The sequence below is a fragment of the Anabas testudineus genome, chromosome 2 (assembly GCF_900324465.2).
Source record: "Anabas testudineus chromosome 2, fAnaTes1.2, whole genome shotgun sequence".
NCBI lineage: Eukaryota > Metazoa > Chordata > Actinopteri > Anabantiformes > Anabantidae > Anabas > Anabas testudineus.
In genome coordinates this window covers 29,323,366-29,349,050 of record NC_046611.1, presented here as the reverse complement: position 1 = coordinate 29,349,050, position 25,685 = coordinate 29,323,366, and the positions used below count along the sequence as shown (strand labels likewise).

Here is a 25,685-nt window from a genome sequence, read left to right as displayed (position 1 = left end):
TTAGTCTTTGAAAACAGGAGTTATCGACGTACCCTTATAAAAAATATTCCGGGCGTTATCGGGGCTGTTGGCTCTCTCTGGAATCAGGATGATATTATTGCCTTTTCTCCGCAGAGTGGACTCACGGCTGGAGGTGACTGAAGGGGTTTCTGAAGCACTATCTCCACCTCTGCCTCCTCCTCCAGATCCAGAAACACTACCATCCCCAGGAGTGATCCTAATGGTAGAGTGGCCCTGAGGCTGAAGCCTCTGCTCCGACTGGCTAGTGTTCTGGGTGTGAACAGTAACTATGTGTGGGGTGCTAATGGTGGCAGTGGTGGTAACGATGTGATTGGAATGCTTCCTGTCAAGGGACCCTTCGCGTATTGAGTCTGAGCTTTCTGAATCTCGGTTTAGATCATTAAGCTCAAAGGATTGCCTCAAACTCCCACCTCCTCCTCCAGATCCTACTCCTGCTCCACTAGCCCCTGCACCTCCATTGCCATGATCCAGAGACCGCCACCTCCACGATCCGCTTCCATCTGTTGATGGAGCTTGGATAACAGGCCTGTTGTTTTCAGGATGGGCCTCTATTCTGACAATTGCTCCGGTACTGCCTGAAATACTACCTGTGGTGCTTCCCAGTGAGCTGGGCCCCGTGGTGCCGGTAGGTTCTTGATCAGTTAGTGCCCTGTAGCGAGCAGGGCCCTGGCAACTCCCAGTGGTGCTGCAGCCTATGCTGCTCTCATCTAAGCTCTTGGAATGGGTCTGTAGTAGGCCCTGTTGCTTGGACATAGCAATTACTTGCATGATTCGTGGCTGGGTGCTCTGACCGTTATCATTAGTCCTGCATGCTGTTGTCTTCTCTGCTGCCCTTTGCCAGTTAGCCTGAACTGTGCTGTTTGCTGTCGATATGCCATCAGTTTCTCCTGGTCCTACTATGGTGCTTGTGGAGGTCGTGTTGTAACTCTCATGAGCCTCCTCTGGTATGTGGACCAACTGTGAAGACCCAGGTCTAGACTGCATGGATATCCTGGTTCCTCCTGTGATTCCGCTACAGTTGCTGGGCAGCGTGGTACTGGCACCTGTGGTCAGTTTGGACATGTATGCATGAGGATCAAAACCTCCACTCAGACTCATAGCTGATGGTTCCGAGCTGGATCGGAGCTCCATGCTGCCATGATGGTGTGGATGCTGGGAGGACTGGCCAGATGATGAGTCTACAGAAGAGGAGAAGGAGTCTGGGACCTGCAGGGAGCATTTGTGGTTATTGTTCTTACTTTTCCATTGAGACAGAAGTTGCTTTGAGCGACTAGAGTCCATTGAGGCATGGTGGAGGGTGGCAGCATGACGTCTTGCTGCCTCCTCATATGCTGCCATGGCCTGGGGGGTGTGGACTCTAGGAAGGGTGTGGCTAAAGGTCATTATGGCATCTTTGCTCTGAGAGCTGCTGGCAGAGATCACTTCCACATCTGCACTGGAGCACTTCAGGTTGTCATCAGGTCTCTGCTGCTGAAGGCCTCGGTGGAGGAGGCCCTCAGAGTGGGAGGTGGGTATGCCTGGCTCCCGGGGCATGCTGGCTTTCATTTGCAAGTGGTGAAAGACGGCCTCTTGGCTAATGTGAGGCAAAGAGCAAGGGGGTCGATGTAGCATTGTAGGAGGGGTAGTGCCAGTCTCCTCATTGGGCTGGAAATTTCCAACTGCATACAACCCCTGACAACAGATGAAACAGTCATTGTTATGGCAGAATGCTTTGCTTATTTACATTTACATTTAGTCATTTGGTGTGAGTAAGGTACAAGACAAGCAAAATGTCTAACACAAGGAGAATAACACAAGAAGAAGCAAAGTCCTAAAGAAAGAAATGTTTCCATTTCATGAGAAGTGTAAGGCGGGGCCGGGGTTTTTATTAACTTTGGATTTAAGCGCACATGAAGTTGTGGAAGTCTGCTATCAGCAAACAGCATACATAAAATTGTATTGCTAGTATTGTTTTCTCAAAACCATATCCTATAACATTGGAACTTTAGGCATTTAACAGTAAACACAGGAGAGAAAACATAGAAATTAGCTGTCAACTTACCTGTTCAACTTAGTTTAGAATTATTGCATTGGAATTTAGTTATTTATTTTATCTTGATCCTTTACATAGACATGCATTTTAGTGTATTAAACTTTATGATTTGATGTGTAGCTCTTGGAATTATCCTCACTGTAAGTGATTGCAGTAGGAATATATACTGTATATCTGTATATATATATATATCTGTGTATATATATATATATATATATATATATATATATATATATATATATATATATATATATATATATATATATATATTTAAATGCCAACTTAACTCTTCTGCTATAAATGCACACAACTTGATACAAATTCATTGTGATTAACAGTGACTTGTTATGGCTTTGGGTTAGATGCCATTGAATGTTATTCTTTCAGATGTTTTACAAACAACAGCCTGTCTGAAGGAATTAATTTACCATGTACAGAATCAGGTTGGTTAGAGTCAAAATCAACGTCGGTCTAAATCAGTGTAATTACACTATTTCAGTTTTAGGTTTGAAACCACTTAGGAAAGCTTTCAATATTGAGTACTGTTACTCTTAAACCCAGACTGACAAAAAAACAGACACAGATACAGTCAGCAGTCAGATCTTCTGTATACTGTAAAGCAAGGTATTGATGGGAATGAACCCTACCAGGTAGACAGCAATAGCACCTCCAAGCAAGAAGCCCAGGTAGACATCAATGGCGTGGTTCTTGTACTGAATAATTCTGGTCAGACCACAAATGATGGCACAGATAATGAAGGAGAAGACGAGAAGGGGCTTGAGTAGCTTGGATGAGTCCGTCAGAGTGCTGTTGAAGTACATCTGTGAACATATGACACATTAACTGATCTACTTGTCATTGTTCTTATGATTCCTGTTTCGTCTTACATCAGTATCCTCGTCCATTTATTTTATGTTTTGCTATTCAACATTATTTGGCTTTTGGTAGTATACAACACAGAGTAATAACCTCCCCTGAAAATTGTTGGCAACATTCTCCAAAGTTTGAGTCACCATCTCCTTTGTCAGGAATTATTAGTTATTTGGGGTAGATTAATATGCAGTTAGCAGACATATCAGTCTCTATTCTAGCAGGCTGAGAGTCTACTAATCTTTTTTTTTATAGTCTCTTTCATTATACTGTATATTTCTAGACACTTAAAGGTATTAGCATTCTTTTAACAATGTCAGTATATTACTATAAGTGCATGGGCTCAAACCATTACTCACCGAAACATAGACAGCACCAAAGGATGCGAGGGTAGCGTGCTGAGATGGGAAGGATTTTCTGTAAGATATGAAACAGTATTGAAAGTGAACATGTGACCCAGTTTCTCACAGAGCTACAGCCCAATGACCTAGTTCTGACAACTCCTGGTATTCACTCCTCCAACCAGCTTTCATTTTTACTCCTGACTTTGCATGTGTGTGTGACTGTGTGTGTGTGTGTGTGTGTTTTGGTGCAGTCATGTAGTTGTCTGTTCTTTGTGTGTGTGCATTGCAGTTGTGTGGTCCCTAAACCAGCATGTTCAACATCTGTGGAGTCATAAAAATTTCATCCACATATGAAAACAAACGCTGCCTCTGAATAAATGCACCCACTTCAGCCCTGAAATACCCAACATGGATTTACAGTGGCAGGAAAAAGGATGGAAACCTTTTGGAATTTCATGGTTTTTGGCAATTATTTGTCAAGTATTCATATATATGATGTACCTAAAATAATAACACAAAAAATGCTGATATTTTATGTCTTTATTGAGAACAACCTTAAAACTAATGGTAAAAGTATGTGCTGACCCTTGGCAGCAATAACCTCCTGTAGCTGTGGATCCTACCTGCACATTGTTCAGTAGGAATTTTCGCCTATTCATCCAGGCAGAACTGCTTTAGCCATGTCATATTCTTTGGATGTGTTTGGCTCTTTTCAAGTCATTCCATAGCTTCGCTCTTGGCAACTTCTACAGAGTTTCAGCTGACATACAGTCATTCTCACATTATGTTGAGGAATTATTTGATACACTTGGAAATTCATCTTCCCCCCAATCACTGCAAGCTGGTCAGGTTCTAATGCAGCAAAGCAGGCCCCAATCATGATGTTTCCTCCACCATACTTTACGATTAGGATGATGTTTTCATGATCATATGCTGTGACTTTTTTACGCCAGATGTAGTGCTGTGTCTTCTTTCCAAATAGTTTAATATAGTTTCATCAGTCAACAAAACTTCAGGCATGCAGCAATGTTCTTTTTAGTAAGCAGCAGTTTCCTTCGTGGTGTCCAGTCATAGACACCCTGCTAATTCAATGTTTTACGAACTGTAGACTCATGAACACAGTCAGTCACTTTTCAGCTTTTTGTAAATCAACAAACAAACTCAAAAAGTTTTTGTCAGCCAAAGTAACTAATTTTCTTAAGGTCGTTATTCACATACCACTACCACTATGAAGTTGTTATGCTTGTTCTCAATAAAGATATGAAAGATCTGAATTTATTTTGTGTTATTTTTTTAGGCACATCATATTTGTTAATACTCTTGACTTAGATGACGATCAGATCACATTGTATGACAAATGAATGCAGGTTTACCATGAAAGGTTTAAATCCTTTTTCCTGCCACTGTACAGCAGTTGTGTATATTATACATAGAGCTTTCTAAATGTATATTTTAGAAATATACAATGACAGTCCTGATTAATAAAATCAGGACTGTCATTAAATAATTGTGAAAGTGTTGCTTAGTGTATTCACCTAGTCTTGAAATCAGATACTGTAGTGTGAATGTTATTTAGGCCTTTTGATTAACCAGTTCTGGGAACCAAGAGCCCCCCATCGCCCTCTTACAATACAGTCTTAGCATCCCTTCCCAGGCAGTTTAAGAGTTATTAACATGTTTACATGTTAATGATTCTACCAAGGTTAAATACATGGGATTCCATACCAGTCAGTTAGAAGTAGCTAGCAGAAGAAGAAGCCTCGTACCACTGGATGACTGGGATTTTTCACAGCCACAAGGAGCCCCAGTCACATCTTATGAACCATTTCAGATTTGCCTAATCACAAGCATTGTTTAACACACAATTTTCACATAGAAGAAAAACACAATCTAATAGTAATCTAATGCTATGCAACTCACATTGTAAAAGTCACTTTTACAACTGCATTCACAATATCCATTTCTATGCCTGCACTCTTACTCTTATCACATCTTAACTGCCTGTCTGAGAAGCTGAACTATGCACATATAACTTTGTTAACATGCCATGCAAATATTCCCCTTTTCTTGCGGTACCCATTGATGTACACATGTTGTTTCAGCTTGAGGTTTGAGTTTGACTAATAACAGATTTGCACTCAAGTTTCTGTTGATGTTTATGGTCCCCAGTAGATGATTACTAATGAATTTGGTACAGTTAAAGCCTGAGATCATCACAATCTCTTGTGAGGGGAAAGTTGAGGTTTGAGGTTGGGTCAACAAAGCAAAGGACTTTTCTCCTTAACAACAAGGAAGCAATTCAAGTTTTTCACTAAATCTAATCATGTTTATTTAGTGTGCAAATCTAATCTATACCACGTGTTTGCGCCTAAACCCAGCCAATCTGCAATGCTTGCAAAGTTGCAATCCAGCATTTGTGACTGATATGAATAAAATGTGTGCCAGCCAGAAAAGTGTTATGCCAGCTATTTTGGCACCAAATGGGTTTAGTTCTTATCTTTTGCATATGGGGGTGCTCTTTCAACAAACGCTGACACTACCTTTCCTACAAGTGTAGAGGAAAGATGATTTATATGATCACATATGTTGGAGGATGCATAGGGTTACATATTTCATTAGTATTGGTGAATGCATACTATACTACATTCTAAATCAGACTTCCTGTTTGAGGATTACCTGCAACCTACACAATTATGTGACATGTGCTGCCAAAGGAAGGCAGATAGTATACTATGCTACTTCCGCTGTTAAAATAGGTTGCTAATACCCCTGGTGCACAACCGTTGCAGCACAACAGCTTTTCATGCTGCTCTGGAACGAGATTGAAGCTAAATCAGGCACAGAAAGAGTAGAAGACAGTGTTTATGCCAGCAGCAGTGGGTTATATTTAGACCCCCAGATTCTGGAGCCGAAACTACGTGTCCCAAATGCATGGGTCAAACCCAATCTCACCCCCCCCTTGCCCGAATCCCTATGCTATCTAATGCCACACACACATAAACTCACATGGTGATGCGATTGCAATAAATCTCACAAAATCCAATCTCTATTAAGGTCCCTGGATTAATCAGTTACTGTCAGGTTTAGAATGAAAAGGGCTGCAAATAGACAGACTCAATGTTGATGACTTAAGAACTGTCCATCCAAAGGACCATTTGGTGTTGGACTGAGTCTTGGTCATGCTGTCTTCTCAGAGACAGAAGGAGCTCAGATAGAGATGTTGTACTTATGATTAACAAGAAAATCATAAGGCAATATTTAAGTGTAAATAATTTATATTTTAGTTCAAATTACAGATGTCTCAAAAAGACATCAGCAATGTGAATGCTGTAGTTGGTGACCAACTTAATCAACTGAAAGAGTATAGTTTGATAGCAATTTAAAGTTTATTCCTAGGAATTAATACATTGCAAAATAATGTGCTCTGATAAAATAACAAAGATATGGCCACTAATAAAAGCCAAAGGATGGTACCATACTTGATCTACCTGTTCTGTAATATGTCACACGGCCCTCAGTCTAATGTCAGTTGCCACAGCACTAATTAGTAATTCTATACTCACTACTCTGCCGCTCTCACTTTCCATTTTAAATACAAAAGTATTCAGAAATTAACTCCAGTCGATCCCTGACAGCTTTATTTGTGTTTTTAATTGGATGTTGCAGTGAAACACTTCAAATGAGTGAGGACGACTGTTTTTTTATGCACAGTGAAACTATGTGTGAATGTGAATGTAGAACCTTTAGGTCAAAGGTCAAGGTCACTGTGACCTCATGTCTGACTCATTCTCATCACATGATATCTCAGGGATCCTGCAGGGGATTTTATTACATCCACCACACACGTCCATTTGGACTCAAGCATGAACCGACTGGAATGTGAGTCTGGACAGACATGCATGTAAACTGACACTTGACTCATTCGCAGAGGCACAAAACAGTGAGACAGTTATTCTAGTTTGTGTGGAATTGTGTTGTCCAACAGCACAGCTGCATCTTGTGCTATCAGGGCAGCAGAAGGAAGGTATATTTGGAACATTTTACTTTGCTTAAAACAGACATTAATTTACAGGTCCTGCAGCTTTAGAAAATACAAATACACATTCACTGCTGTACTATCATGATTCAGTGTCTCATTGCCAACCAGAATCCTCTCAAGTGTCAACAGACTGCCACACTAGTGCTACAGTATGAGCATTTTGCACTCTGAGCAGCATCGCAAGCCCCAAGGACAATAATGACCAATAGGACAAGACAAAATGTGAAGAATGTCAGAAAGGTCTTGCTATGATATATTTTAGTCATACACAAGATACTGGTGTCAGTATATAGCAGTGCATTGATTTGTATGAAATGCTCATAAATGGCAGTAGAAAAATATAGTTCCTTCATTTTGGATGAGAACCAGCTTGAGCTGCTAACAGCCACACAGTGAGGATATTTTTCTCCTTTTTTCAGGAGGATTCATGTTCTACTTATCTTTCAGAGGGAATGTAATGGCAATCGAAAAGTATTTCCATGGTAAATGCAACAAGACAAAACAATTCTTCTTCCTACCTGCCCTGGTTGATGGCTGCAGGGTCGGCACCTGAGCAGATGTCCTCCATGACGTAGGGGTTCTGCTCACAACTGACAATGAGCGTGGTGTAGTTGGGTTTACACACAGTGAGGAAGTAGGGTGCTGGGTAGCCCGTCATCAATTGGAGGATGTCGGTGATTAAGGCCGTGGCACAGAGACCAAACGCATGAACACCTGAAGATAGAAGAGAATGTGACGAAAAGAAAGCTTTTTTATTTAATAGTTTTGGATGTGTTGTACACGTCCAACATACGGTATCCAGGCAACAAAATGATTGGTTTTAGTTATACTAGTGACAGTGTGTGAATAAAAAAAAGACAAAACGTCAGCATACCAACGAAGCGGACAGCTCTGCGAATGAAGGAGTTGAAGTTGCAGCCAGCAGCATTTATGTTGGCCTCGGCCCCAGCACCACTCTTCTTCCGAGACAGACAGCAGAACAGGATGGCCTCTCCAATCATGATCTGTTAACAAAACACAACACAGGATTAGTTTTTTTATACTTTTATACTTTCTGCTCACAGGTTGCTCCAGGATGCACTGGGTGAGAGGCAGGCTTCCATATTTGTCTACTTGCTTTGTAACGGCATTGGTTGTACTTGCATGATGTTGATATTTTCATATGCAGTTTAATGCTCTCTTATAATCTGTGCTGAATTGTGTGAAGTCAGTGTTGTCTCTGGGGGTGAATAGAAGAGACAAATATAACAGCCAGACAGAAGAAAAAAGAAGGCGGTGTCATTATTAAAGTACAATTAAAGATCAGGTTGGCTGTTTTCTGGCAGCTGAGACAACCTGTAAAGTGATGCTGCTGTCATTTTACTGCCATCTGTCTTTGTTAATTTGCTCTAATTAAAGATCATTAACAGCTTGTTTACCAGTCAGACGATGTCTGATTGCTCTGTCTGTATCTCTGTTTCTAATGGACTAACAATACAGATATGGTACAGGTTTTAGAACATAATCACAGCTCATCATTTGTAAAGCTCATAATGCAGAAATCTTTGTTGACGGGGAAGCTGTTTATGGTCTCGTGAGTTACATGATGAGTTTGAAACTGACCCATGTAATAAACAAACCTTAAAACTGAATTTCTCCATTCTTTAGCACTGCATTACATGCTGGCATCGTGTACTCACCAGAAATAGCTGACCACTGAATGATCATATTCTGCACTGTGCATGCAATTTCTGACTGCATGTTTCCATTAGTCACAGAGTTAGAGTAAGGGAAAACAAGACACATTACACATTAGTAGCTTTGTAAGGCAGCGTAGGCACAGTGCTGCTTTGAACTGAATGGTAATGTAAGTATGGCTATGACTGCAATGAAGACCCAGGAGCAGTGTGAGAGAAAAGACGTGTAAAGACTTGACTGTGCTGACAAATCTAAAACTATATACAGTGCTATAGGCCAAGTGCTACATACGGTACAGCATTGAAATTAGCAAGCAGAACTAATGTAACCCTTCTGTGGGAGTGGCACAAATGAAAGGTGACACCAATAATTAGACAGGGTAAGTTACTGGGCTGGTTGGTGCTAAGGTGGCAGTCCCCCCACTGGTGTCTCCGAGGGAGAGAACTGAGGATAGCAAAATATTTGCTCCCAGCAGCAGGAGCAGCACCTTGGAGAGCGCTGCAGTGCACTGGTCGGTGAAGATTCTCAGTCGTCCAGGGGAAGTTATCCGGAAGTTAAGTCATGGCAACTGGACTTGCTTCTTGTTAGGTTGAAACGTTTTGCTACTCATTCAAGTAGATTCGTCAGTGTGAAGATAGTTGGTTGGGAAGCTTTGCATGTGCAAATCAACACCCCCCCTCTCAACAGAGGTGGAGGACTTAGACACAACCTGTCTTCTATTTATCATGCTGCCCTTTTATCCATCCCCAGAAAGATCAGCCCCAATTCACACCTGCACCAGGTTGGACACACCTAACGACCTATTTTAGGTGTTAAGATTTCACATCCTCCCCTTCCACTGTTTCACCTAACGAGCCTATTCAGGCCAAGGGGTGGAGTGAAATCAAACCTAGAGTATAGATTTGTGGGATCTGATCAACTATCCCCATAAAGCTACTTAAAGGACTAGCGAAACGTTTCAACCCAACAAGAAGGAAGTCCAGTTGCCATGACCCAACTTCCAGCTGGAAGGTATTAGACAGTATATCTAAAACAGCAGTTCACTTGCACGAAGCAGCGTAGCGATCTGGACAATGTTCGGCTGGGAATTTGTTGTTGTTGTTATTTGTGTATTTGTGTATTTTAGTATTGCAGTACTTCCTGATGGCTGTGGCCTCTATGAGTGGGGTAATGCACTCTGCCACAGTGCAAAAACTGGAATGGTCTGAGGAGCATGACGAATTCCCAGAACTCACTCAGATTAAGCATCTCTATGATGTGTGATCTGGAAAAAAGTGCAATATAAGAAGACTTAATCGAGTTGCTGCTGGCATCCTAGTGCCACATACCAGAGGACATGGATATTGTAGTGGATGCCTCAGTGGATCATAACTCTTTTGGGGGCATGAGGGGAACCTACACAACATTAGCCAAGTAGTTGTAATGTTGTGGCCAATCAGTGACACATATAAACACACTGTATATATACAGATGATAAGATCATGTGTATAAGCTACATTTGACATTTGACATGTTTCTGTGTTCAGCCTGAGACGACCACTCATTCATCTTAATGAAATGAATGCCAGGTACAGCAGTACCTTCAGCAACCACAACATCCATCTTTTCATTCTTCTTAAAACTACTGCCAGCACACTAAATATCTTTCCTTGGACGAGCCAGAGTGTTCTTTTGATTTTACCAGAGGAACATGAATTGAGTTAGGATAATTTTAGCTAAAGTCAAACTCATTTTCATGTAAGCCCTGAGGGTGGGCAGCAGCTCTAACACAGAGTGACAGTCAAAACACGCAGCAGCCCGCAAGAGGCATCCTGATGTAAAGACAGGCAAGTCCTCTTCTGCTCCACAAGTTGCACGGGGACAGATCTCTGAGGAAAAATGTGTTCATCACCTGATATGAGCAGTCTCAATCTATTAATGTCTAAGCGTAAAAGAATATAAACCCATCTAAGGGATATCAGAGGGAGCTGCGTGAGATGTGCAAGGCTTTCTCTCATAATGCTGCACAAACGATAGAGAGATTCTGGGGAGACAGTGGTTTTAGATTCTTCTCTAAAAAAAAAAAAAAGCATCATACTAAAGAATCAGCCATTTACTAGTAATGGGTTTATCATCATCTGTGTGAGCTAAGAATAGAAAGTGAGTTCAAGGCATGTCGGAGCCTGGAAGGTAGAGATCTGGTGGAGAGGGAACGTGATTTGAGTGGGAGATACTCTAAACATCTCCTGTGTGCTGGAGTGTTTTGGCAGTGCAATATGTCACTTGGACAAAATTAAGTCTGGTAATCTTCAGCTTCACTTATTCAGCTGGTAATTATACAACTGTAATGCCTTATTCTGCCAAATAGCCTTCAGTGTATTTTAAAACAAATAAATGTAATATCCTTGGAGACTGGGACATGCCCCCTCACTTTCTTACTTTATATCTGCATCTTTAGTTTTTTTAATCACATAAATGTCTTTTAATGGTGTTCAACAGCACAGAACTCTTGACGAGCGGAATAACCCTACAAGTGTCATCTGTCACGCGGAATGCAGCCCCCCAGGCTCAGTGCTGGACAGCGAAGCATGTAATTTTCATGTTGATCGTGTGATGCACACAAAAAAGAACCATCAGAAAATGCATCACTGACTAATATGCACCGTTCATTAGGATTGAATGGGTGAAATTTTAGACACGGAGATTTGGGGGACAGATGGATACACTTTGTTTATTTGATGAAATGTTGTGTTCGCAGCTCATATGTTTTATATCAATATGAAAAATGATAAATTTCTTATATATTATATAAAGATACATTTTCTGAAGTTACTGTATGTTTCCCCCTCTTGGGTATTATAGAATCTACCAACATTTTAATCTGAACATTTTTTGTGTGGACATGTAGGCCAATTTATGTAGGCTGTCAGATTTAGATTAGGATTATACATTTAGTTTATGACTTAGATTATAGGGACCAGTGAATACATTATGTGTCCTCGCAACTATAGAAAGTATATCTATGTGTGTTTTTTCAGAGGCCCCTGAGGAAGTGATGCCATGCCTCGTTGCCCACAGTAAATGCACGTGCTAAGAAACAAAGCTGGAGGTGAACACAAGCATTACTGATAATACAGTGTAGATGAACAGATCTCCTGGCCTGGGGGGACCTGTCTTTCAGACCCACAGCTCAAGCTTCTGTATCTACAGTGTGAGGAGCTGTGTCGTGATGTGCTTTGGGGACAATTAGAGCAATCCACGCCACAGGCTTTGCAAACTGTGTGACGTTGATTTGTGTGTGAGCATGAGTGTGTTTGACGCTGAATGACTGAGCCACTGGGAATTACTGTACTCCAGCTGGATCTCAGTGTACACAGCTGCTACTGTATAATTATAAAGATACTTATGTCAAAGAAAACTGAGACATCAGGCATCCAGTGTAGGATATAAATAGAAAGTGTTAATGTTTTATTATTTATTAGTTAATGTGAGTATTGCTAAAGAATATATGAGTTGCGTTGTTGTATGGATTATTGCTACACTTGGTGTAAAAATAAAATTATGATATGATGGTAAGATTTCTACAATTTAAAATATGTCTGCTCTCTCTTACTGTGGCGAGAAAAAGTATGTGATTTTTATATTAATATAAAAATTGAGAACAACCACAAAAGCCTCATAGTAATAGTGGAAAAAGTATGTGGAATTAATAACTGGTTCACCCCCTGATGTAGCAACGCAGGCCCAAATCATGATGTTCCCTCCACCATAATTTACAGTTGGGATGATGTTTTCATGATGATATGCTGTGCCCTTTTTATGCTAGATGTAGTTCTGTGTGTTTTTTGTGTTCTTTCCAAATAGTTTCATTAGTCCACAAAACATTTAGCTAATACTGCTGTGAAGTGTCAATGTGCATCTCAAATTTACTGTCAGACTCTGCGACCCATTGCTGTTGTATTTTAGCAGGAAATTAGCTCCTAGTAGTCAATTCATATTCAGATATCTCTCTGACATCTCTACAGTAGCGATGCAACAATCTGGCTTTTTGGATTCTGAAACCCAAACTCAGTATGTTCATTTCTGTCAATAAGCAAATAATCTCCAATATGGCTTCGAAGTGTATTTCATCATGCGACAAAGTGTTATTCATTCTTACCGTGATGGCAGGTCCAGCAAAAGCCAGGCTGAGCAGCATCAGCAGAGGAATGACCTCATGGTTGGGGTCGATGTAGGGCAGGCTCAGGCTGCGGTCATGGCAGTTGAAGCCAGACTTGACAGGTTTGAATACATCCGTCCATTCCAGGAAGTACAGACTGACCACAGACGATACGAGGATTGGCAGCTATCGATGGACACAACAAGACAAAGTTTGAATCAGAAACAAAGCCGGCTAATTTGATTTGATAAAGAGGATGGAGGCATGGAAAATAGTCGAGGATGTTGCTGGGGGTAATGGAAGATGGCATGTGGAAGTAATTGCTCTGATGAACATCAAGTGCTCTCCACTGATCTCAGCTTAGAGCTAGCACATAGCCTCTCCTCAGCTCAACAAAAAAACATAAAAATAAGAAACAGCTAGTTCATGTTTAATATAGCTGGTGAGACACAGCAGTCCATTCTCAACCATGTAATAAAGTAGGAGTCAAAATGCATCTGTAGTGTGAGAAAGATAGCGACACGGAAATCTAGACTCTTCTCTCAGTCAGCTTCGTATCTTTCTGTATTACAGAGTCAAACCTGCTGTTTTATAACCTCCCATAATAAAACCTATATCATATAATGAGAGCAGAAATGGACTGAAATGGCATGACCGCGTCAAGCAAATGAGAACTACAAGTCAATAAAAGGCTTTTAATACCAACGCATATCTCTTGGGGAAAATATAAAAACACCAAATTGAGATATTTCTCATTGAGACTTTCAATTCCACTTCACACACTGACACTTTGCAGCTCTGTTGTGTCCAAATACCTTCCCCAACGTTTTCTAACAACCCCCAGGCTCTGTGGTGTCCCACTGAAGAGCACCACAGGGCAACGAGGTGCATGTGTAGGCAAAAAGCTAATGTGTAATTGAAGGCAGTAAAGGGTCCACAGAGGACTGCAGCGAGTTGCATCAGTGGGAGTTGAATCTGGCCCCAGGCTTCATAGGGTTTATCATGCAGTATAATACCCTGATTCCCTGGTAAAATAACGTCATGTTGCTCGCTCAGCTAATGAAAAGTAGAGCAGAGTGATGGAGGAAGGCCCCCGCCAGGAGCCCAGCAGAGGGGGGAAGCTCTTCAAGTGAGCACACTCCTGCTGGGAGCTGAGCCACAGATAGATACACACTTGTACGCTCACAACCAAACAGAGAGCTTCTGTTTTCAGACTTCCTTCCTTTTGTCAGTCACACATTTCTGAAAAGCATAACGAACACATTTCCATCCTGGCTCTTCTGTCCTGTGTTAGCCTGCAAAGGTTTTGGTTAGACTCACTCAATTCATTCAACACTAATTCAACTACATTCACTTTTTATGATGATATAGAATATGTAATAAATATATATATATATATATATATAAAACATTTATATTTTTACATTAATGTATTATGTATTTATGATTTAACTAATTATTAATTTAAACTAATTTATAATCATTATTATTTCATATTGTGTGTCTGTGTGTGTGCAGACAGCTTTTCTTATTTACGTTACCTTGAAATAGAAACAAAAACCTGCAAAAGGATGTAACCTGTACACAACACACTAAGCCCTACAACAATATGTGATCAATTTATGTCACAGAAGAGGAAAGGGGAGAAGAAAAAGCTATTTCACTGGAGAGGAACTTGCATTTGTACAGTTCCTTTAACAATCACAAAATGAAGTTGCATATATAGTACAATACTGCATGTTGAATGATTGATGCAACAGGTATGCAGGATGCTTGGGTGTACCATGCTGAAACCAGCTCATAACCCTCCACTGAGCTTTACACCATTCCCCCACCCCCCACTCCCTCTCTCAGGTCGGTTTTCGTCAGCCATACTCACTTCTCGTCCAGTATCTCAGCTTGTGGAAATGAATTATGTAGGTCAGTGGTATGAGCGCCCACTCTGCTCATATTCTGCATATGAAGCTGCACGACTGTAGTTTTTAACACACAGTTACGTGTGGCAAAGGTTGGGTGCTATGGAGCCCAGTAGTAGCCCAGAAAAACAAGTTTCACCTATCGTTGCACGCTGCAGCGTGATCTTCTCAGTTAATGATTATAATGGGCCCACAACCCACAGTGTGTTATAGCATCACATAACCAACGCCCCCTTTTCAATTCAAGATTCAAGATTCAAGATTCAAAAAACTTTATTAATCCCAGAGGGAAATTGTTTTGCCTCATTACCATTGTTCTCAAAACAGACAGAAAGAAAAGGAACCACAACCAGGAAAGATCCAACACCAACATAAATACACAAACATAAATACACAATAACATCAATACTGAAAAAGTCAATATATATACAGAATATGTAGAATAGAAAATAGATAAATGAAATTAGGTCACAAGTATATGACAGTTTCACTTCCCCAACCCCTTACAGAGGGGGGAGGAATTGTACAGATTGATGGCCACAGGTAGAAAGGATCTCCTGTGGCGCTCTGTGGAGCATTTAATGTTAATAAGTCTTTGGCTGAACGTGCTCCTCTGTCCAGCCAACACACTGTGCAGTGGGTGGGAGGGATTGTCCAAGATTGAGAGGAGTTTGGACAGCATCCTCCTCTCAGCCACAACATGTAGAGGGTCCAGCTCCACCCCCAGAACAGAGCCAGCCCTCCTAATCAGCTTGTTTAGTCTGTTAGTGTCTGCCACCTTCATGTTGCTGCCCCAGCAGACCACAGCATAGAAGATGACACTGGCCACCACAGACTCATAAAACATCCTCAGCATGGTGCTGCAGACGTTGAAGGACCTGAGTCTCCTCAGGAAGTACATCCGGCTCTGAGCCTTTCTGTACAATGCTGATGAGTTTTTGGTCCAGTCCAGTTTGTTGTCCAAGTACACTCCCAGGTATTTGTACTCGGACACGACCTCCACCTCCTCCCCCTGTATAGAGAGAGGGATGACAGGACTCCCAGATTTCCTGAAGTCCATCACCAGCTCCTTTGTTTTATTGATGTTCAGTTGCAGATGGTTGAGTCCACACCAGTCAACAAAACTGTCCACCACTCCACGGTACTCTGTGACATCTCCACCCCTAATACATCCTACAACTGCAGAGTCATCAGAGAACTTCTGAAGATGACAGGACTCTGGGTTGTACCTGAAGTCTGAGGTGTACAGGGTGAAGAGGAATGGAGACAGAACTGTCCCCTGTGGAGCACCTGTGCTACAGACCACAGTGTCAGACACACAGTTCTGCAGGCGGACGTACTGTGGGCGGTTAGTGAGGTAGTCCATGATCCAGGAAATCAGGGGAGTGTTGACCTGCATGTTTTTTAATTTCTCTCCCAGCAGTGCAGGTTGGATGGTGTTGAATGCACTGGAGAAATAAAAAAACATGATCCTCACTAAGCCCCCAGGCTTGTCCAGGTGGGTGTAGGTGCGATGGAGAAGGTGTATGATGGCGTCATCCACTCCAATATGGGGTTGATAAGCAAACTGGAGGGGGTCAAGTGAGGGTTTGACCAGAGGTCGGAGGGACTCCAGGATCAGCCTCTCAAAAGCCTTCATGATGTGTGATGTCAGAGCCACTGGTCTGAAGTCATTGAGGACTCTGGGACGTGGCGTCTTATTCACTGGAACCAGGCACGACTTTTTCCACCCTAGAGGAACTCTCTCCAGGTGCAGGCTGAGATTGAAGATGTGTTGGAGAACAACACATAGCTGAGGAGCACAGGCTTTCAGCACCCTTGGGCTGACTCCATCAGGACCTGCAGCCTTTGTGGGGTGAAGCCTGTGCAGCTCTCTTCTCACCTGCTCAGCTGAGACTGTGAGGGTGGTGGCTGAGTCGTGTGGGGGAGGGACTGAGGAGCAGTTGGTGAACGGAAGTGGGCTCTGTGGATCAGCCTGGAATCGATTGAAGAAATTATTCAATTCATTGGCTCGGTCCACTGTCCCCACATTCTCCTGGCTGCTGGACTTGTAGCCAGTGATGGTCCTCATGCCCCTCCAAACCTCCCTGGTGTTGTTCTGTTGAAGACTCTGTTCCAGTTTCCTCCTGTAAGTCTCCTTCCCCTCCCTGACAGACAGCAGTCTCTGGACCCTCTTTGCTGCCTCCCTGTCTCCTGATCTGAATGCTTTCTTTTTGTCATTCAGGATGGCTTTGATGTCTTGAGTGACCCAGGGCTTATTGTTTGGGAAGCAGCAAATGGTTTTTGTGGGTACGTGGGTGTCCACACAGAAATTGATGTAGTCAGAGATGCAGTCCGTCAGTCCATCAATGTCCTCACCGTGAGGTTCACAGAGAGACTTCCAGTCTGTCTCTTCAAAGCATCCCTGCAGGGCAAGGTGTGCCCCCTCTGTCCACCTCTTTACAGTTTTAATGGTGGCAGGCTGCCTCTGAACCAAAGGTGTGTATTGTGGGAGGAGATGTACCAGGTTGTGATCCGACTTTCCCAGAGGGGGGAGGGCAGTGGAGCTGTAGGCATCTTTAACATTAGCATACATCAGGTCCAATGTCCTCTCCCCCCTGGTGGGACAGCTCACAAACTGGGTAAAGGTAGGAAGTGTCTTATTGAGGGTGGCGTGATTAAAGTCTCCAGAGATCATAAAGAAGGCGTCAGGGTGTCTGGTCTGCAGGTTGGAGGTGACCGTCTGAATGACGTCACACGCAGCAGCGGCGTTAGCGGATGGAGGATCGTAAACAGATTAATATGGAGTGAGAAAACTCTCTGGGCAAATAATATGGACGAAGTCCCACAGCCAAAAGTTCAATATCAGGGCTGCATACACGCTCTTTCACAGTGACATGACCAGGATGGCACCACCTGTTGTTAATGAGAACGGCGAGCCCCCCTCCTCTCCTCTCTCCTCCTGTCCCAGCGCACGGTGCTGAAACCGTCTATATTAACACTGGAGTCAGGAATACCATCATGCAGCCATGTCTCTGTGAAACACATTAAACTACACTCTGTAAAGATTTTCTCCATCCTCACCAGAGCTGTCAGTTCGTCCATCTTATTGTCCAGTGATCTCACACTGCCCATAATCAGAGAGGGGAGATGAGGTTTGAATCTTCTCACCTTCTCTCTGCGCATCACTCTTCTCCGTTCCTTATTTCCTTTTTGCTGTTTTTTGCCTCCTCTACATCCCCTCGTTGTCCTTCTTCTGATCTCCTCTGGGATGTTTAAAGTCCCGGACAAAGTTTGATCCTTTACTCCGGCCGTCCTCAGTAAGATCAGCTGATCCCGGGTGTAAACAAAGGAGCTGGCTCCATGGTGATGGAGCAGCTGTTGCGCTCCGGTCTTTCGGATTAGTGAGAGAATGAAACCAAAGGTAAAAACGGAGATAAAAACTCTCTCGAACAACATGATGTGAGAGGGTAAAACTTAATTTCAAAAACTAGTAACTTATCTACACAAAAGGAATAAAAATAATAAGATAAAATACAGAAAAAGACATCACAAGATGAGAACAGCGGTAAATCGGCTGCAGCAAGGCTCGCGCCTGCGCACTAATGATGCTAAATAACTCAACAGAACCTGACTTCATGTTAAAATATAACAGCATGTTGCTGTCCCCATAGCCCACCAAGCAACAGTCAAGCAGTTACCGTCTACCTGGCCTTAGAAAGCAGCAAAGCTCCTAGCAACTTTCCACTGGTGTAACTCGAATGTTCATTGTAGGCACCGGCCTACCTGAACTGGAACTGACTACAGACCCTGCCATGTTTTCCATGGTCTGTTTTAGCAGCCATCCTTTTATACCCAGTTCAGTTAACAGGGACAAGACTGATCTGCCTACAAAACCCCTTACAGCCAATCTCCACTGGATGGGCGTTAGGATTCCAACCACACGGCTGCTGCCAACTCTGTAAATCTAAGCTTTTTCCTTTCATAGACCACTTCTACTGCACCCTCCACAAAATACACAACCTGCTGTGCTTCTGGTCTAAGATTAGTGGTAGCTATTTCCTGCAGGACTCCGAGCTGTTGATCTGCTCTCATTTGCCACTCAATCCTTGCTTTAAAATGCGCTGTATCATGCCTGTTCCCCCCCCACGAACAAACAAAATCCCTTTTTCTTTCCCTCTAAGCACTTACTCTCAATTGCTGCAAGACACATGTATATACAAACAGGAACAAAACCACTTGGTTGAATTGTTTAAATCTCATTTATGCTGTCAGTCGTGCTGTATAGGAATGTATTATACACAATAAAATCCATGGGGTTCCTGACTCCCACAGTGGAAAATAGTATTGTGGCTACAGGATATTGATTAAACCCGACATGCATTTGCTTGTGAAGAGGCCGTATCCTTTAGTAAATCTTGCACAGCTCTAGAAGACTCTAGAACTGGAAAGAAAAGTGGAAAAAAAAGTAAGTGAACCTTTTGAAATTTCATGGAATTTGTCATAAAATCTAATCTGATCTTCATCTAAGTCAAGATTATTAATTAAATCTAATGTGCCTAAAATAATAACATAAAAAAGGTCATGTTCATGTCTTTATTGAGAACCAACCATTTAAGGCTAATTTAAAGGCATCATTGGAACTGGCTATCATCTGTGTTCATGAGTCTACAATACACAAAATATTGAACAAGCAGGGTGTCTATGGCAGGACACCACGAATGAAGCTGCTGCTTACTAAAAACACATTGCCGCAAGTTTGCCAAAGAGCACACTGACACTCCACAGCAGTATTATCAAAATGTTTCGTGGGCTGATGAAACTATATTAAACTATTTGGAAACAACAACGTCTGATCCACAAGCGCTTGTTTGAGGTTATTGCTGCCTGTGGGGGTTGAACCAGTTATTAATTGCACGGGTTCACATACTTTATTTACAGAATCAAACAAAGAGTTGTTTTAGGACGTAGACCTTTAAATGTGTTCAGGACATCCCTTGTATTTACTTTGATTGAGTTATATTTGATAACACATTGCAATGTCTTTGTGTTCAGTGTACAGTGGCATGCAGTGTTGGGGAATAATGTTTACTCTTGTCATTTCAGGCTTGAAGCAATCATCGGGTCAACACAACCAGCCACGCTGTCCCACATGTCTGATGAATCACCTTGAGAAAGCACCAGATCGACTCTTTAAAGAGTATGATGCATGACGATGGTGTGAAATTCCCTCTGCTTTCCTTATGTTAAAACATCTCTCGTCTGAATAACTCTCAGGGGTTATTCTTGGGGGTTTTCTTTCCACTGAGTAGAGCGTGCACATGATACATTATAAGACAACTTCACACATTTTCAGCTTGCTGATGATGTCATCTGGAGGAGCAACTACAGCCTATACAGTGTAAACAACTAGATGACATGGGAGACTCTGGATAATGTCACCTGGAGTTTATTTCAGTAAATGTAAATCAAATATATATTAAATGTAAAAAAATAAAAAAACAAAAAACTGTATTTATATAGGTATATTAAATATAAATTCTTTCTGCAGATATTTACTAAATATACAATAAAGCTACAGTTTGTAACTTTTTTTTTTAAACATTTTACTAAAAGTTTGCTCAAAAACATACCTAGTACCTAGTTATTACAGTAGTACATGCAATTATCTTATTTAACACATCTTAATTTGAGTGACTTTTTAAGTAACCACTGATGACATGTGCAGGTCTAGTGGCCGTTGTAATTACAAAACAAGCAAAGTAGTATTTAGAGCAACAAACTGTAGGGGGGACATCAGGGAGGTCTCTGGACTTGACTGTTTGACAATGTTAACCATGGGTTTGTTATTTTTACCACACATATATTTAATTTAACCCTTACCCTGATACTTTTGCAAACTTTAACCATGTAATTTTCGTGCTAAACCTCACCAATTGTCTTTGTGCCTAAACTCAAGACTGTTCCACAAACTACTAATTTTATCTTAAAATGGGAAGCATCATTACAGTATGCGATGCTGTGGGATGAGAACGTGGTGGAACACCAGTCGCCATAACGGTGCTATTTCAAGAGACACCAGCTGCTATTTCACCATATTTCAAGAGATGCCTGCCGACTGCCGGTGGGGTGCTATTTCAAAGGAGGACTGATGCTATAGGGGCGCTATTTCAAAACATGATCCTATAGGTTGTATGAGAGAGTAGGGACAAATGATCTTCATGGGTGTTTTGTTGTGTATGAAACAAGTAAATATAATGCAAAAGCACAGTTGGTCAACAGTCTTTAGGTAGTAAAACTCAATTGTCTGCAGACAAACCGTACTCTCCGATCTTAATCGGGGCTACTGGTCACGTCCCTCCCTACAATTATACATGTGATTTCATCTTTTGTTTTTCCACAGTTTTAGATAACAGTTGTTCAGCCCTCCTCATGCTTCCATTTGTTCCACTTTGAAGGAAAAGCAGCCCGAGGCTTCACGACGGAGCCTTACTGCACTTCACAGTTAAAGTAAAGTAAAGTAGAGCAGCCAGCCTGTTACAGGGAGCACACCGATCATATCTGCAGTCGCTCCTCAGCGACACATAAAACTTGGATCTTAGGTGTGGTGTGAGATCTGTTCCGTTCTGACTCTAAAGCCATCTGCATTACAGATTAATGTGACAGGTGAAGAGCCATGCATCCTGATTGCAGAGTTATTCCAAGGAGGAAGGATACATAGCGACTGGCACGCTCTGATGTCCTCTCCTCATCTATTCTGTGACATGGCAGTCACGGCTGACAGGAGAGCAGGATGGGATTGAACTGAATGGGTCACCATCTCAGCTCTCTGAAAACCAGCCACAGACACAGAAACACTAAGGGAATAAGCCTGAGTGGGCCTAATTATATGCACAAGTGCTGTAGTTCACTGAGTAGAATTAACTTTGAGCACTGACCTAGTTTAAATGTCTCCTGCTGTTTGTAAAAATAGAGGGCAAAAAAATCCTTCAGTGAACAGCAGCTTTAGCAATTTGGAAAGCTCTGACATTTGTTGTTTAGTTGTTTTAGTCGGGGAACAGTCAAATGCAAATAAAAGGTTCCAAAAAGAAAACCAAATTGAGGAAATCCCCAGTCTAAGTCACCACTGGCAGAAGAACGCAGGGGAATAAGACACCATCTTAACAGCATCCATAAGGCAGTACTATAGGGAAATCTATAATACAGGCGCTACAGTATTCAAACTGCCCTTCTGCCCACTAATCTGCACTCAATAACCTAAAACAAAACATGCTTCAGACGTGTTCTTTTACATATTAAAAATGAAAAACATTAAATCTACCCTTTACAAATGTAGTAAATTGTGGTCAGGTCTGATTGAATTTTCCCTGAAATGTGTCTAGATCTTGATCTGGAACCTGCTGGGACGACGACCATCTTAGCAACACTCAATCAATCAGGTCTTTACAAACACTGTAATCATGGCCCCTTTTATACAGCGCTGAATTAAGGGTTAGATTTGTTGATGAGATTTTATTTTGGGTTTTTTTTGTATACAAAATTGCAAAAAAGCACACATTCACGTCGTTATGTGTTTTTCAGGATAGATTGTTTAAACTTATTGTACATCATAAACTGTGTAACAACTCGATGGGTCCTAATACTTTGTGAAGCCTCTGTATATTATGCCAGTTTGACTGGAGGGCCACGGGCCAGTGGTGAATTAGAGCATGCATAAAGTGCACAGCAGGGGAACGAGTGACAGTCACCACAAGCTGCATGCAATCTGTACTTAAACATTTCAAATCAGCAGTCAGTTTGAAGCGCTTTCCCATTAACTTTTCAATCACATATCCAGGAAACATAAATCCTGAGAGATGTTAGGATGACTCTGTGTTTGTGTGTAGAATCATCTGATGGTGCCTCAGCCAGTGGAGTTACAGCATGTGATGCACTGCATAGTAAATAACATGCAAAATATGAAAATATGTTAAATACTGGGACAACAGAGACCGGCAGCAGTTGAGGAAACCTCCAGTCTGGTCTCACATTTGTTAAGTATGTAAAGGAAGAAGCGTCATATGAAATCAATATTTCTACTACTGGTCTTTATGTTGATGTGTAGACACATTTTAGTTCAATACCACTCTTGTGAGGACACTTTGGATGGAACCCCCCCAACTTGTAAAGGCTAATAAATTACGCTTTGAGGTATTATGGATGTGGTTGTGATACCCAAGTTTAGGATAAGGGGCAAATCCATAATGCTGAAGAGTGGCCTCACAGCTATAGAACATGTCACTGGGTCTCACTTTTTTTTGTGTGCTCATGTTAAGGACACATTTCAAATGTCATTGGTGTACAGACGTGTGAGTATGGATATGCTGGCTCAGCTGTTGCCATACTAATACTTCACTAATCACCTAATTTTACATTTTAAATACCTTTCTTTAAACTCTTTTGAATCCAGTAATCTTTTAGACTACATGACCTCACTGATTAGATAATACGGGAATGATGTATTTATATCACATTCACTTGGAACTACTACATGGCAAATAATATAACATACTACATAATAATGATAATAACAGTCATAATAAGAATAAGATGAATCTTTTTACAGTTTCATTTGCAGACAACAGTATATGAACATGTTTATTATCGACATTCCTTTTGACCTACATATTGAAAAGGTGTTAGTAAGATTTTATGAAGCTGATCTTCATAACACAGTCTGACCTACAGGAATGGATGCCTGATGATGGGGATGCAGAGCGGCTGTCAGTGAGAAGCATGCAGCATGAACCCACCTCTACAAAATAGAAACAGGGCAGCAGGCTGACGCTGTCTTTGGTCGGGGTCCCCTTCTCTCTCGCAGACATGGTCGGGCCTCCAGATATCCAAACAGATCCAAGATGTGACGAGGGAAGAACGGCTGGGCTACTGCAGGCGTCCTGCCGGGATCAGGAGCGCTCCATGGCGCTGTGGGAAGCAGGATGCTGCAAGGAAGCACAGCCTCTCACCGACCAGCCCGCTCCCGGTACCCGCACTAGCACGACCCCTTTATCTGCGCCAGCGAGAAGCCCGTGGCTCGGTTCCGTGCATGTCTCCCTACGTGCTGTCAGGTAGTGAACGGAGGGACGGAGGGAGGGAGGAGACAGAGCGCAGGCGCACTAGTTGACAGCATATGGTTTTGACTGCTGACATTAGGCTTTTTCCAGATGAATTGCACCTAGCATTGTAGGGGGGGGGGGGGGGGCAGCAGAGGGCGGTGACACACACTTAAACCCGATCCAGGTTTAATCAGTTGTCCTATATGACAGGACAGAGTTGAAACGCTATGTAGATGAGCTGCAGGGACGTGTGTGTGGGGGTGGGGGGGCTCTGCAGGCTCCAGCCCCTGCCCTTTTCCCAGACGAATCAAAGGTGACCCTCTCAACATCTCTGTATTTAACTAAAGTGTCTCGCTAAACAAAACCACTTTTTATTCTATTCATTTCAATGAAGGTTTCAAAAGTGAGTAGGTTATATCAGTGGTATCAAATAAAGTAGCTCTCTGATCAGGGGTGGGCCGTCCCACCATCCCACCCTGAGGTCTTGTAAGGAAGCAAATGCTGCACTTTGATCCAAATAGCAGAATGACTCTGCAGCAAGTCAGGTTAACACATTTTTCACATTACATCCTGTCGGTGCATTTGGCACACGTTGGTGCGTAGGTGTCATGAAATCCTTTTGACACGCTCCCATATTCGCAGGCCTTCGTCACGACCGCATGCTGTACCACCAAACCATCAGCTGTTTTATTTCTGTGCTTGCTGAGGTGCAGTAAAAACTACACAATCAGACCAGTAGCCGCGACCAGCAAGGGCAGCGAGAGCCATGTTAAAAGAAGCTTCATGCACTACGTGATGTAGCTCATATGATGGACCAGATATAAATCTGAACAATGCAATGAAGATATTATACTGGTGTAAGATTCTGACAGGTTTTTAAAGAGCAGCCGGTGATCTGCTGAGGACCCACTTGGCCCCGCCATGGAACATGTAGTAGAAGCCTGGTTACTGCCCACTCAACTTATGTGTCTCAGAACAGATTTTTCTGCACCAGCGCTTAGTCCCCTTTCTCTATGTGATGATAATTGCCCTGCCCTCACACACACACAAACACACTCTCACCTGTGAGGTTAGAATAAAGGTTCTGTTTTAAGATATTAGAGGCAGAAAAGGACAGAGCAAACACCTCTTCATCATCTTCCACCTGAACAGAGGCAGAACATAGGATATTAGTGCATAACTAACATATACATATATACATCCTAAAATCTTAGACAGAGCTCCTCAAACTAGGCAAGGTTAACAGCTCGAGATTACCATATGCTGATTGAATGGTTGTAAGCTGATTAATATTTCTAACTGTCAGCTTTACAGCACACGTGCTGCAGTGCGGAGACAAGCTGTCATCACGGAGCCTATGTTACAGTGTGATGTTTAACATCTCAGCTTTGACACATTAGCCGCTCGCCAAGGTTTCTTCCCACTGCTCCACGACTGATGGCCAAGGAGTGGACACACTACACGCACAGCAACCTGAGTGTGTGTGTGTGTGTGTGTGTGTGTGTGAACAGGACTCCAGTTACTGCTGTTGGAACAGATACAGCCGGAGAGTAACACTGGTATCACAATTCACT

General features: G+C 42.2%; 1 protein-coding gene across 1 annotated transcript; it reads right to left on the bottom strand.

Moving 5' to 3' along the window:
• On the bottom strand, positions 1 to 23,895 carry LOC113164296 (phospholipid phosphatase-related protein type 4). Its single transcript, XM_026363534.1, has 7 exons — positions 23,809 to 23,895; positions 13,122 to 13,307; positions 8,181 to 8,310; positions 7,825 to 8,020; positions 3,283 to 3,340; positions 2,701 to 2,874; positions 1 to 1,692 (listed from the first exon to the last, which is right to left on the bottom strand). The coding sequence occupies exons 1-7, from the start codon at positions 23,878 to 23,880 to the stop codon at positions 1 to 3; spliced, it is 2,508 nt and encodes an 835-aa protein (XP_026219319.1). The 5' UTR covers positions 23,881 to 23,895.
• Between the last annotated feature and the right edge of the window lie 1,790 nt (positions 23,896 to 25,685).

Coding starts and splice junctions, on each gene's coding strand:
- LOC113164296 (XM_026363534.1), bottom strand. CDS start 23,880: ATGTCTGCGAGAGAGAAGGGGACCCCGACCAAAGACAGCGTCAGCCTG. Junction 8,311..13,121: donor TTGCTGGACCTGCCATCACG/GTAAGAATGAAT, acceptor TTTTGTTAACAG/ATCATGATTGGAGAGGCCAT. Junction 3,341..7,824: donor GCAGCCATCAACCAGGGCAG/GTAGGAAGAAGA, acceptor CATATCTTACAG/AAAATCCTTCCCATCTCAGC.